The sequence below is a fragment of the Balaenoptera ricei genome, chromosome 2, assembly GCF_028023285.1.
Source record: "Balaenoptera ricei isolate mBalRic1 chromosome 2, mBalRic1.hap2, whole genome shotgun sequence".
Classification (NCBI taxonomy): Eukaryota; Metazoa; Chordata; class Mammalia; order Artiodactyla; family Balaenopteridae; genus Balaenoptera; species Balaenoptera ricei.
This window is the reverse complement of record NC_082640.1, coordinates 80,550,216-80,563,483: the sequence shown is the minus strand read 5'-3', so window position 1 is coordinate 80,563,483 and position 13,268 is coordinate 80,550,216. Positions and strand designations below refer to the sequence as shown.

At 40.2% G+C, this 13,268-nt stretch overlaps 2 protein-coding genes and 1 pseudogene across 8 annotated transcripts in view; 1 reads left to right on the top strand and 2 right to left on the bottom strand.

The window, feature by feature from the left end:
* Positions 1-1,023: 1,023 nt before the first annotated feature.
* Positions 1,024-5,573, bottom strand: PIGBOS1 (PIGB opposite strand 1). Of its 5 annotated transcripts, XR_009500826.1 has the most exons (4): positions 5,304-5,400; positions 2,983-3,221; positions 2,481-2,542; positions 1,024-1,153 (listed from the first exon to the last, which is right to left on the bottom strand). XR_009500826.1 is itself a non-coding variant. In XM_059913253.1 (3 exons), the coding sequence occupies exon 2, from the start codon at positions 3,164-3,166 to the stop codon at positions 3,002-3,004; it is 165 nt and encodes a 54-aa protein (XP_059769236.1). In that variant the 5' UTR covers positions 3,167-3,221; positions 5,304-5,400; the 3' UTR covers positions 2,440-2,542; positions 2,983-3,001. The 5 variants fall into 5 exon arrangements, 4 of the variants coding, with proteins under 4 accessions (XP_059769236.1, XP_059769238.1, XP_059769237.1 ...); XM_059913253.1 differs by lacking the exon at positions 1,024-1,153 and having other exon boundaries at positions 2,440-2,542; XM_059913255.1 differs by lacking the exons at positions 1,024-1,153; positions 2,481-2,542 and having other exon boundaries at positions 2,777-3,221; positions 5,315-5,573.
* Positions 3,228-4,349, bottom strand: LOC132360091 (methyltransferase-like 26; annotated as a pseudogene).
* The window catches only part of PIGB (phosphatidylinositol glycan anchor biosynthesis class B), a 24,538-nt gene continuing 16,706 nt past the window's right edge, over positions 5,437-13,268 (top strand). The window contains exons 1-4 of one of the 3 annotated variants that reach the window (XM_059913247.1): positions 5,437-5,847; positions 7,512-7,647; positions 8,075-8,192; positions 11,882-11,986. In XM_059913247.1, the coding sequence (XP_059769230.1) occupies positions 5,715-5,847; positions 7,512-7,647; positions 8,075-8,192; positions 11,882-11,986 (492 nt within the window). In that variant the 5' untranslated portion in view covers positions 5,437-5,714. The remainder of the gene's footprint in view (positions 5,848-7,511; positions 7,648-8,074; positions 8,193-11,881; positions 11,987-13,268) is intronic. The other 2 variants (XM_059913246.1, XM_059913245.1) reach the window with 2 other exon arrangements.

The window sequence follows — 13,268 nt, the reverse complement described above, 5'->3', positions numbered from 1 at the left end:
CATACCACATCGTTATGGTAGAAAGGACCAACTGAAAGCCCCTAAATCTGCTTTCCCTGGCTCCAATAGTAAATTAGAAGCAATTCATGCAAAAAATTGCAGACGTTAATGCCACCTTCAAAGATATGAAGTATATGGGGGGGGGGGGTTCCTCTCTATATCACCATTCAATTCAACTCTCTGCGCCCTGCAAAAACTAAACAGAAAAAGTTCTAGGGACGGATGGTGATGGTGGTCACACAACAATGTGAATATATTTCATGCCACTGAAATGTATACTTAAAAATGGTAAAAACAGTAAATTTTATGTTATGTATATTCTACACCACACACACATACTAGATGGATTATGGCAGGAAACAATGGACTACCTCAACTGCAGCTGCTATTCTGGATGCAGTGGTTTTTTTTTCCTCTGACCGTTTTGTTGAGATATAATCCCATACAATAAAGCTTTAAAGTGTACAATTCAGTGGTTTTTAATATATTCACAAAGCTGTCATTGATCACCACTATCTAGTTCCAAAATATTTTCATCGTCCTAAAAAGTAACTATAACCATTAGCAGTCAATCCCTATCCCTCCTTCCCCTTAGTCCCTGGGAACTACTAATACACTTTGTTTCTACACATTTGCCTATTCTGGACACGTCATATAGAATCATACAATATATGGCCTGTTGTGCTCAGCTTCTTTCATGTTTTCAAAGTTTATTCATGTTGTAGCAGGTATCAGTATTTCATTCCTTGTTATAGCTGAGTAATATTCCATTGTGTGGATATACCACAATATGTTTATCCCTTCACTGGCTGAGACACTTGGGTTATTTTCACTTTTTCACTATTATAATAATGATTCTATGAGCATTCATTTACAAATTTTTGTGTAGACATATGTTTTCACTACTCTGGGACATATGTCTAAAAGCAAAATTGCTGGGTCATATGGTATCACTATGTTTATCTTTTTGAGGAACTTCCAAACTTTCACAGCAGCTGCACTGTTTTATATCCTCACCAGCAATATACGAGGGTTTCAACTTCTCCACATCCTTGTCAACACTCATTATTTCCCCTTTTTGACTGTAGTCATCCTAGTGTATGTGAAGCGGCATCTCACTGTGGCTTTGGTTTGAATGGCTGCAGTACCTTTACTGGAAAAAACAAAAAACAAAAAACAACTCATTCTCTGGCACTTGGTATGTGACTACCAAACTGACAAACCCATCCTTCTCAAAAGGAGGATCAAAAGCAGTTCAAGGGCTTCCCTGGTGGCGCAGTGGTTGGGAATCTGCCTGCTAATGCAGGGGACACGGGTTCAAGCCCTGGTCTGGGAAGATCCCACATGCTGCGGAGCAACTAGGCCCGTGAGCCACAATTACTGAGCCTGCGCGTCTGGAGCCTGTGCTCCGCAACAAGAGAGGCTGCGACAGTGAGAGGCCCACGCACCACGATGAAGAGTGGCCCCCACTTGCCGCAACTAGAGAAAGCCCTCACACAGAAACGAAGACCCAACACAGCCAAAAATAAATTAATTAATTTTAAAAAACAAAACTATTATAGATCATAAATCTCTGCCAGATTGGAAATTAAAAAAAAAAAAAAAAAGCAGTTCAATTTCACATGATGTTAAATAGGATTATCATTCCTTGGATAACAGGATTATATATTCTTGCCTATGGTCACAGGCAGGAATACACTTGACTGTGTATCCTGTGGGAAGAGTCTTTGTCCCTGGCCTCACCTTTGGGCAGGACCTTGTGACATGCTCTAAACCAGCAGACTCTGAGGAAATATTTGCCACAACTGAGCAGGCATTTACAATTCATGTTTCCTTTCAGTCTCTCTCTCTCTTAATCCTAAACTCTGTCATATCCCAGACAGGGGCTACTCCTTGAGCCTGGGGCCCACAATGAGAAGACACACAGAACACAACCCCAGTCTACCGACAGACAAGCCAAGCCTGTCACACAGTAGATACTTGGTATGTGTTTTAAATTTACATATATTTTTCAGTGTGCATAGAAGAAAAACAGTCTCAAAAGCTCAAACTATTAAAGGTGCTAATTAAATCAATGTATACTGAAAAACAGTAATTTTCACTTTGTTCATTCTGTATTGTTTGGGTTTTCTTAATGAGGTGAACATGTACTACTCTGTAATTTTTTATTCACTTTTTTTTTTTAATTACCTATGCTGGTCTCAACATAGTTTAGATTAAGTTACAATGAATTTACTTTTCAAAAAAATCAATAATAAGAAATGAGGTGATTTAAAGCATTTTGTACATATGTGGTTACATTTAAGCTTTCATTGTTAAAGTAATATCGGTTCTTAGCGATTTCCAAAAAACCCTTTAACTATGTGAATAGCTTCATAATAAATTAACTCCTCCCTGACCACCATTATAATGCAAATTTGCTGAGTGGGTTAAGTAAACAGAGCTGTGGCATGTTTGCCACCCTATGTGACACCACCTACCTTCTCAAAAACCTCCATTTGATCTGAGCCACCCCAATTCTCAATTTACTCTTCCATTCTGCCTGGAATGAGAAAGGGCTGGGATTGAAAGACTTCTAAAGTATATTACAGCAGGCTAATTATAGGCTAACTGAGGGGTATCCTGCCTGAAGTTAACTTGGTTAATTTCATCTACAAACACAACTATAAACAACATTCCCAGCTAGTTTATACAGTCTAGACTGCCAATTCATAGGCCGCATTCCCAGAAAAAAGGAGCTTCAACTAGGAAATAAAATATTCCTTAAGACATTTATTTTTGCTTAAAAGTACTAATCTGTCCTGGTGAAAAGACATAAAATGGCAAATAAAAATACAGGAAACATTAAAATTGACAGTGCTAGTTTCAAAACTAATTTAAAATCATTATCTATGATTTATTTACAATTAAAATACATTTGATAACTTTTTACTAGATTATTTATAGTCAATGTATAATTTCAATGGAACTTTAAGCAATTACAGTTCGACTCCATGTAGTATTAACTTTTCTTCTCTTCTGAGTCTTGTACCAATTTCAACTTTTCTTTTAATTCCTTCTGATCTCTGGAATACTGTTCAAATATTGGTTGATAAATATATATTCCTCCAGCAATTCCAAGGATGCTAGCAAAAAGCAGTTGTGGAAAAGTCAATCTTCCAAACATTTTTTCAACAAACACCGCACAGTGCAAGGGTGGTTTCCAGGAAATCTCTTCAGATCTGTATACAAAGAAAATGGGAAGCAAAGCAGTAACTTAGCACAATATCCTTTATAAAGACGTCATGTCACAACTTTGCTCCTGCATGAACAGTATTTTTGTCATAATATGTAAATATGCTTATTGATGTAACTAAAATAGGAATCCAGATACATAGGGAATATGAGAAATGACGGTTAGGGGATGGGGTAAGATAAAGCTAAATCCTATTATAGAATGTTTTCAGTGGTTTTGGGTTTTTTTTTTTTTTTTTGGACAGCAGGAAACACTTTATTCCCAGGCTCTCAGCAGCCCTGTGGCCACTGGCTAAGAATCCCCAGTGTGGGGAGGGCCAGTCCCCATAGTCTGGCAGGGCCTGGTGGTCTGGGTTTGTCCCAGGGACACAGGCATGGCGGAGAAGGGGGTTACTCTTTCCAGAAAATTAGGCACTTGTTGTTGGCTGGCATGTCCACCATCCTCTCCAGGAGCAGCCCACTGGCCTGGCCCAGGTCCTCCAGAAGGGCTGTATCCCGCAGCCCCCACTCTGGGTTCCTGCATCTGACGGTCAGGTCAAAGTCCACGTTACTCTGGGGAGAAATCCTCCCGTTGATGGCACAGGGCCCATAGGTGATGAGGAGCGCCTTGCCTTTGAGCAGGTATCCTGCTGCGCTGAAGAGCCCCTCGGTGCAGCTCAGGCGGCTGATGTGGCTCATGTTGATGCAGAGTAGCAGATCCAGAGATTGCGACAGGATCCCGCCCCACTGCTCCCGATCCCACCTCACGTCCAGGTACAGCGGGGCCTTCACGTTGGATAGTCCCTGGGCCTGAGTGGTGGCCAGGATGCTGTCCAGGCAGCTCCGATCCACGTGGTTCGGCTGCCACTCGGCGTGGGGGAAGGCCCGCCCGAAGTGGGCCGTGTGCTGGCCAGAGCCCGAGGCCAGCTCGAGCACGCGGCCACCGCGCACAGCCGCAGCACGCGCAGGATGGGTTCCTTGTTCCGTTCTGCGGCCGCCGCCGCCACCAGCGTCTTCCTAGTCCTGCGCCGCGCGGTCCGTTGGCAGTGGTAGTCAGGCGCCGCCGGGCCCGTCGGGAGTGGTGGTGCGGTACCACGGGGCCCGTCGGGAGTCTTCAGTGGTTTGAAATGGATGATTTTTTAAATGGCAGTAGTGTGAGAGAGGGGAGAAGCATACCCTTTATGCCTTTAAAGGCATGTCAAAACTACTGAAAGAAAGAGCCCCCCCCAAAAAAGTTGAAAGTGATTGCCAATCCCATCTGGAAGCAGGAGAAAGAAATTTCTTACTCTTCATTATTAGCCCTTTTTTGGCAATATGTATGATTAAAAACAATTTTAAAAAACAAGCTAAAAGACTTTCTAGTTCCTTTTGATGCTGTAGTAGGTACGTATTGACATCACCTCTAAGTCATTTGCCATCCATTTTTGACAAAAATATAACGGGGATTTGGCTGGTTTTACCTTTAACAATTGAGGAGTTAAGGCTCTAGAACGTCTCAGAAAATTATACTCCTTGCTACAGTCTATAGTCTGTGAGAAGTCCTATAGTTGCAGGAGACCCTAAGCAGATGTTTATGAACGAGGAAAGCAGAGCGAAGAATTTACACGTTTTCTTTATTACAACAATATTTCATAGCCTCCTAAACCAGCTCCCAAGTTCACAAAAATCAGTAGGGGCTTAATAATTAGTAGCTTGCTCTTAATATATTGCTAAAATTGTCATTTAAACTAATCGGGGGCGGGGGGGAACCTGTTTTCTCTTGGACTCTACAGCTAACTGGATAAATGACAACTTCACCAAGCTTGGTTTGGTTCAATGACCGCTAGGTATAACAAAAGGAAACATTTGCAAGTCAGCTCCTTGGAAAACAGACAATTAAACCACACAAACACGGGAAGGTTCCCCTTCTGCCACTAGCTCGCTAAGTAACCCTGACCAAGTCCTTTAACGTTTGGGGGCCCCATTTCCCACAGGCTAAATTATCCCTACCCTGCCTACGTGGTTCAACAAATACTTATTGTGAGATCACCCAAAGAGTGCAATGTTACACCAACACTTCCGTTTGTAATAATCATTACTATTATCATTACCACTCAGAGACCTCTGACCGTTCTGCTCTGGTTCCGCGCCGCCTCCCGCCTGCCCTCGCAGAGGTGAGATCCGGCTCCTTTCAGCAGTTTCCGGACCACCAGCCGCAGAGACCACGAAGCCAAAGGAGGGCAACAATCCCTCGAGAAAAAAACGTAGACTGGAAAGCAGGGACGAGTCCGTGGCGAAGCGCAGAAGCGTTGCCTGAACACGCAGCACTGCGCCACAGGGACCAGCCGCGGGCGTGGGCGTAACCAAGTTAGCCCTTCCCGGCTACCTCCGCGCCTGCCGGAGACGGCCGCTCGCAAAGGCCAAACTTAGTGGGCGGAAGAGCAACGCGCGCTGCTTCAGCCACCCAGGGCTGGGGACGGTGGCGGCTGGCCGTCCCCAGCAGACCTCGAAGCAGATGCAGGATGGAGCGAGACGGCGGCGGCGGCAGCCTCTTTTTCCGTGGCCTCCAGAGCCGCTCCCACGAGAAGATGAAGCTGCGAACGAGAAAGTCCACCTTGTACCTCAGCCAGCAGAAGCGCACTGGGCGCGGCGGAGGTGAGTGAGTGGGTGTGGAAGATGAGCGGAGTGGCGGTGGCGGGAAATCGCCGACACTCAGCGAGGGCTCCATCTGCTGGGGGGTGGAGGGGGGTGGGCAGGGGGCAAGAAATCGCTTTGCTCTCGAGACGGGATTCTCGATCCCTGTCGCTTGCGCGGCAGTGTATTCTGCATTATTTTGGGCCGTCCTCCCCGCAGCCGTGTGAAGTGAGTAGGCATGATGTGGCCATCCCCTTTTCAGAGAGGGGGTCGCCACCCTGGCCCAGTGTTCCCGAGGTTTCGTAGCTACGGAGGGGCTGATTCCTGGAGTGGGACCAGGTCTGACCCGCGCCGCACTGCTTTTTCTTCACTGCCCCCTCCGCCTTTTCTTTGGTCCTGATGTAATGTTGACAAGAGAAAAATCATCCCAGCAAGTGGGATTTTGATCTGTCGGAGGGGGTATTTACTATAAAGATGGGCTCCTCATTCATTATTTATTGTGCGCCTTTTATGTGCCAAACGCGGTTGTTCAAGGGCCAGTTCTGAGTACAGTTTCTTCTGCCCGAGTCCACGGACTAAAGAGGAGGAAAGGAAAGAACAACAAGGTTTTCTGACAGCAGATACAGTGCAGTCGGGAGATTTGTTTCTGAAAGATGAAAGTTCAGAAGGGGCATGTATGTGGTGTTGAACGTACCAGTTCAATGTCTGAGAAACATTTAAAATATGTTCCTGGAGAAGAAGGAAGGAGAGTGGCAGGAACCCGGAATGATAGCAAAGACTCACAGTGGATCAGAGGCAGGTTGCAAACTCAAGTCCTCAGGAGGCCGGATAGGCAAGGCTAAATATTATATACATAAGAAGTCAAAGCACCCTATATTTCAGTACCAGCCAGTTGTTCCCAGTTGAGCTCTGTGTTGCCAGATCTTAAAGAGTTTTGATATGCTGCAATACAGATGTTAATACAAAACCTGATTTTTAAATGTTGGCAACTAAATTCACATTAAAAAAAATATATTCAGTCTACAGGCAGTCCATTTGTGATTAAGAGCAGGGCTTTGGAGTCAACATACAGACTCGGTTTTGAATCCTGTTTAGTTATTTACAACCGTTTGACTTGGGAGAAGGCAGTTTAACTTCTGAGCCTCAGTTTCCTCATATATAAAATAGGGCTAATGATATTTTCCCCATAGCATTGAGGACTAAATGAGATAGCGCATGTAAAGGAATGAACTCAGTGCCTAGCATATAGAAAATTATCAGTAAGGACGATTTTAAAATGTATAGAGGACCACTTCATATGCTAGTATATGCACATATACAAAGTGTCGCTTCCTATGTTAGTAATTTGTTAGCTGGTTTCTTTCATTAGATATACATATAGGAAAACCTAATTAGCCTAAGGCCTTAGTTAACCCAATCTTTTTCAAAATGTATCTTAATATCCTCTTTATATTAATAAGTTGCCAGAAAGATTGGTGAGGCTCTGGCCCTTGTCTAACTTTCCGCCCAGGTCTGCTTTGAGAGTAGTGTGGAGGGGCCAGAGTTCACCACTGCTTTAACAGAGCCTGAGCAAGGGGCCAACCAGAGCAGCAGATTTTAGTTCCCCAAGTGGAATTTGCCTGACTTTTGTGCTACAATTACCTGTTTGTTCGTTTTTTTGTTGTTTTTTTGTTTTCTTTTTTCAGATCTTCTTGGTGAAAACATTTATCTGGTCTTGTTTACCATAGCATTACGAATATGTAACTGCTTTTTAGTCCAGACAAGTTTTGTTCCAGATGAATATTGGCAGTCTCTTGAAGTTGCACATCACATGGTTTTCAAATATCCTTTGTAGTTTCTTTTCTGGACTAGAAAAGTGTATTCATCTTAGGAATTGTGTCAGCTCCATGACATATTTTCAATAAATTTTCCATATTTTCTCCAAATAATTTTAACTTATAAAAGTGTGCCATTATTTTACGCTAATATTTCTTCTCTATCTCTCTTTGATGTTAGTGTACCTGACTCAGCCTTTAGCATATATTCCCAAAGGGTTCAGTAATGTGGAGGATATAGATGAAGTAAAAAATACATTCCTGCTTTGACGAAGTCAACAGTTTAGTTGGCCAACTGCATTTTTACTTCAGATACCCAGTGTAAAATACTATGCTTTTAAGCTTCTTTGCCAAAAAATAAAAGTGTTTTATATATAGAACTGAAAAGAGGTTTTGTTTCAGTGCTATTTAACATTAGTCCTTAATAATACTAATTATGGTTATTTGACTTGGGAATGGACAGAAAGATTGAGGGGTTACACTTACCCCTTAATCTTTGCAAGCATATACAAGATTCTGCACCTTTTGGGGAAAGACAGTGTTCAGTTGCTGGTAAGTTTAAATAAAAGTAATCAAAATAGTCATTAACAGATTTATTCCATCCCTTTTTTAAGGTTAATGTATATTAACTAAATGATAATATGGGTATCATGAAGTTTGTTTTTGAAAGACTACTGTTGCTAAACTCAGACCGCATCTGGGAAGCCCAGGGTTCAAAGACATACTGTGATGTGTAACTGTTCAATATGTACTAAAACATAAGACTGAGCATGAAAGTGTTCTGCTGTGAGCAATCCTGTTAAGATATACAGATTCTCAGAATGACTACGTTATATATTATTTGTACTTTAGAAGTAAATTTCCTTCATAAAAGGATCACTTAAGAGCAGTGTTGTATCTTGCTTTTTTTAACTTGTGAGCAGAAGATCATGTTATGTGAGCCTATGAAGACTAGACTAAATACATGTAAACCCACTCAGGATTTAGTGTTGAAATTAAAAATTAGGAAAATTAATCTGACAAAAATATAGGGATATATACAATCATTGTGCTATGTAGTAATTAGCCATCAATAGTGAGCAGGGTTGTAATCCCTCGATCATGAATTTCTGGGGTCAGTTGCCAGCAGAGGATACAAAAGAAGAACTAATGGTGCAAAAGTTTTTCTAACCTCATTCTCAATATCTTTAAGCTATCATCAAGTTGGACTCAGAAGCTTGGGCCTTCCCCATTTTCTGTTAGGAAAATGGTCCAGAATTCCAAAGGCAGTCTAAATCCTAAAGGGTTTTTTGAAGCCTGGAAAGACATTGAGGTTCTGGAGTTTTGGTTTTTGTTTTGTTTTGGTTTTCGTTTTGTTTTGGTTTTCTTAGGCTGTATTGTACCCTCCCCTTTGCAACGATATTTGATTACCCATTATTGAGAAACAGGACCATATTGGTAAAATTGATGCTTCATTTGGGAATATCACAGGGAAGGAAAATTGAGAGCAGTAGCAGGGTTTCTCCCATTAACACATGTAGAAGTTAGGAACTATGAATTCTCTTTCCTTTTCTCAGGGCTACCCACTAGCTTCTAGATCAAGAAGGATATTCATAGACTCGAAACAGGGCAAATATATATAATATCCCAGAAAGTAGGTTATATTATGAATGAAGGAGTCTTCAAGATAGAAAAACTTCTTACTCCTCCACGATCTATCCACTGCCCTCAACCTGTAGCTGACCCACCTGGCCATTTTGTGATTTAAAGGAAACCTCCTCTCATCCCCATCCTACCCCACTCCAATACCCCTCCACCCCCCAAAAAAACCTCTATCCTACCTGGAACTTGAGCAGATAGAGAACCATTATGATGCTATCAGTCAGTCATTCATACTCTCATATTGATTATTTTTAAATATAGATTATACAATTTTGAAACTAGAAGGGGTCAGAGAAGTGATGAAGAAAATAGACCAAAGTCAAAGCATGTTAAAAGCTAAAACTAGATCCTAGGTCTACTCATTTACAGCCTAGTGTTCTTTCCAGATAGCTTCTCTCTAAACTGCCTAAGGTGTGTGGAAAGAACTAGGGATGGCTTAAAGCTCTGCTGTCCAATATGGTAACCACTAGCCACCTGTGGCTACTGAAGACTTGAAATGCAGCTAGTCCAAATTGAGAAGTGCTATTAGTGTAAAATACATACCAGACGTCAAAGAACTAAAACAAAATAAGAATGTGAACTATTTCTGTAACTTTTATATAGATTAAATGTTGAAATGATATTTTAGATATAATGAGTTAAACAAAAGCACTAAGATTAATTTTACCTGTTAGAGTTGGGTTTTTTTTACTTTTTAATTTGACTACTATAAAATTTAAAATTCGGTATGTGGCTCACATTGCATTTCTACTGGACAGCGCTGGCTTAGGATATGTGAGAAGAAAGAGGGATAAGAAGGGAGACCTGTGGGAGTACCACAGTGGGGGCTCTGAACAGTCAGGAGATGGCACGAGGGCATGTGGCTCCTAGAGCTTAAGGGAGGAGGATCTGAAAGAGCCAGGAGTGTAGAAAGGTAAGCCGCCAACACAGGCCTCACCTTCAGGGTTTACCCCTGGCATGGTCCTTCTCCCCTTTACCCCACTGCCCTAGTTTTTATTTTCCAGAAGCCATGTGTAACTGTTTAATTCTTGTCAGGTCCTTATAACCTGGAAAATAATGATATCTTAAAAGTCTGGAGAGACTGCTAATAACTGGGAGTTTACAACTCCACTTATTTTGGTGTTGAGCTAAAATCTACCTTCTCTTAAATTCAAGATTTCTACATGACAACCCTTCAAAAAAGTTTTATTTATCCAGGATAAATATCTCCAGTTCTAAACCTCATAATCACATAATGTCCTCTAAACATCCTGTAATTTATTAATGTCCATCTTAAAATGTGGGTCTTGAAACTGAACACGATATTGAAAGCTAGGGTAACTAGCTCAGAATATAGTGAGACCATTAACTTCATAAATACTATACTTCTCTCAGTGCACAAGAATCCTTTTAGTCTTTTAGTGGCTACCTCAACACTCAGCTCCTATTAAGTTTGTAGCAAAATTAACTTTTTACATGAAGTACTTTCATACCTGGGAGGTGAGGAGGAAGCTTATAGATTCTTAGGCAGGGCAAACAGAAGGTGAGTATAGAGGTGCCTTTTACTGTATTTTACAGGACACAGTTTAAGTGGAATTATGAAGTACAATGTACCTTTAACTCTAAGATTTAAACATTTATTTACAGATTATTGATAAAGGACGTAAAGCTAAAGTGTTAGAAGCCACTGACAACTGAAAGTAAAGCAGCTCTAATTATAATGTAAAATTAGTGAAGTTTGATCCAACAAAAATACAGATTTACATATAAATTTTTAGAAACACATCTTTTGAACTAAAATTAAGTTGTGATCTACCATCAAGTGTTATTTGTTAATAATAACTGTGACACATTTTAAAACTCAAAGATGCTAATGTATAACATTAGAATCATTAACTGTAATTAAGTTATAATACATTTACTCTTTCTTTTTACTCTTAAATTTATTCTTTAGTGTCATCTGACTGGATACCATGTTTCTGTAATTATAGATTACTTAAAGCTTTTTTAAAAAGTAACATTATTTTATTATCTATATTGCAGGATAGGGGAGCAATGTAACTTAGTAGCTAAGAGCTTTGGAGTCAGGTAGACTTGGGTTTGAACCTTGACCTCCACACTAACTAGCTCTGCAGCCTTGGGGAAATTACTTAACCTCTCTATGCCTCAGTTTTCTCATTTATAAAACAGTACCTGTTAGAAGCACTGTATTAGCTGATATACATAAAGTACTTAGTATGATACTTAGCATACAGTAGGGTAAATGTCTCATAAAAAATTACCTACTGTTATGCTACTGAAAAGAACTACATGTGCTTCTAAAATAGAACCTTCACACAATGAAATGGTCTGCTGGCTATTTAAAATTAGTAGTGTTGTAATATATATATATTACAGAGAGAATGAGAATGAGAAAACTACCTTTTGGTATTTCCATGAAAATTAATGTACTTTTTAAGGTATAAATTATTTTTGCAGAAGAATAGAATAATACATCTTTTTTTTAACTAAAAATGGCTTTCGATTGATAGTTGGGTCAGCTTGTTGATTTCTTATGATTTTAAAGTGAACCAACAGATGTTTTTAATGTCTTTTTTTTTTTTTTTTTTTAACTAATGAAGATTTGGATTCCTAGACTTGCCCAAGCACTTTTGTCTGCTATAGCAGACTTGAGGCTTTACTCACTAATGAAGCAACTAGAAAATCAGCAAGTGGCAAGATGGGTGGTAAGTCCTAAACACTTTAGAAACTGTATGTCAGTTACTTCATTCCTACAAGCATGAAGCACATGAACAGGTCAGTCAATATGACTGATTCCCAAAACAGTTTCAGAAGATAATTTGTACAACTTTATAGAGGTACTTCCATAATTAAGAACAGTAAAATGCAAGTGGACATGCTATCTCTCTCCTTCTGAATGAGCCCTAGGTGGCAGAAGCCACTGATGCCCTCCAACCCTATGAGAGGCTAAACCCTAGGACCCAGCCTTGGGAAGCACCATGACTCAGAACTGAGTCCTTGCCTCACTTTCCATAATATTCAGTAGGAATAGTTCTACACCACTGCCTACCTCACAGATCACCTCAGCTGTTTACAACCCTTGTTCACTATTCCTCCAGCTACCTGAGACATCTTTTCACTGATGCACTCTTTCTCTTCTGGCTAGAATGGTGGAAATAGCTGGACTTTGTAAGAGAGAGAATGTGGTAGAGAAGACTGTCTTTTGTCATTTGGCTCATTTCACAGTGGGGAGATAGATTCTCAAACTCCCATTCAAATCTTGAATGGGTTTTCCCATTTAAACCATAAGTAAGCTTATATGAGCCAACTTAGAAACCTTACTACCTTTTTTATATTTCTGTTTGCAAATATGTTCCAAATTCCAAGTAACCAATTTACCAACACATTTCTGAAATATAATTTATTGTTAATGTATTAATAAATATTAACAATTTATTAATAGGACATATTTCTGCAGGTAGTGTGTTGATTTGCATTAAAAAGACAGATTGCTTTAGCGACTGAGTCCTTGATAACTGATTCAAGGATTAAGTCAATCTCTTTAATTTGTGCTTATACACACTGTCGAAGGCTGAACCTAAAATGGCAAAGGCATAATGCCTTTGAAATCCTTCCTCCAAAGTAGCAGCGCTAGGATCTTCTGGCTCAGGAAGAGCCTTTAACTTCACAAAAATTGGGAACATATTTTAAAGTCTGTATTTGAAGAGATAGGACGCTGGTACGACATTTAATACCCTTGCACCAACTAATAAGTTTCTTTTAAGGAATTTGTTTTGTAGACTGAATGATGCTTCTGCTTGCATGTTCTACCAAAAAGTGGTTTATTAATTTAGTCAATTTCCAAATTAAAATTTAATGATGTTTCCTGATAGTCATGATTTTTTCTCTCTTACTTTGTCTTAAATTTTCCACCAAGAAATAGGACAACATTCCAACCAAGGTCAATAAAAATCAGTCAAAATATTTGTCAGTAATATAAGACAATTT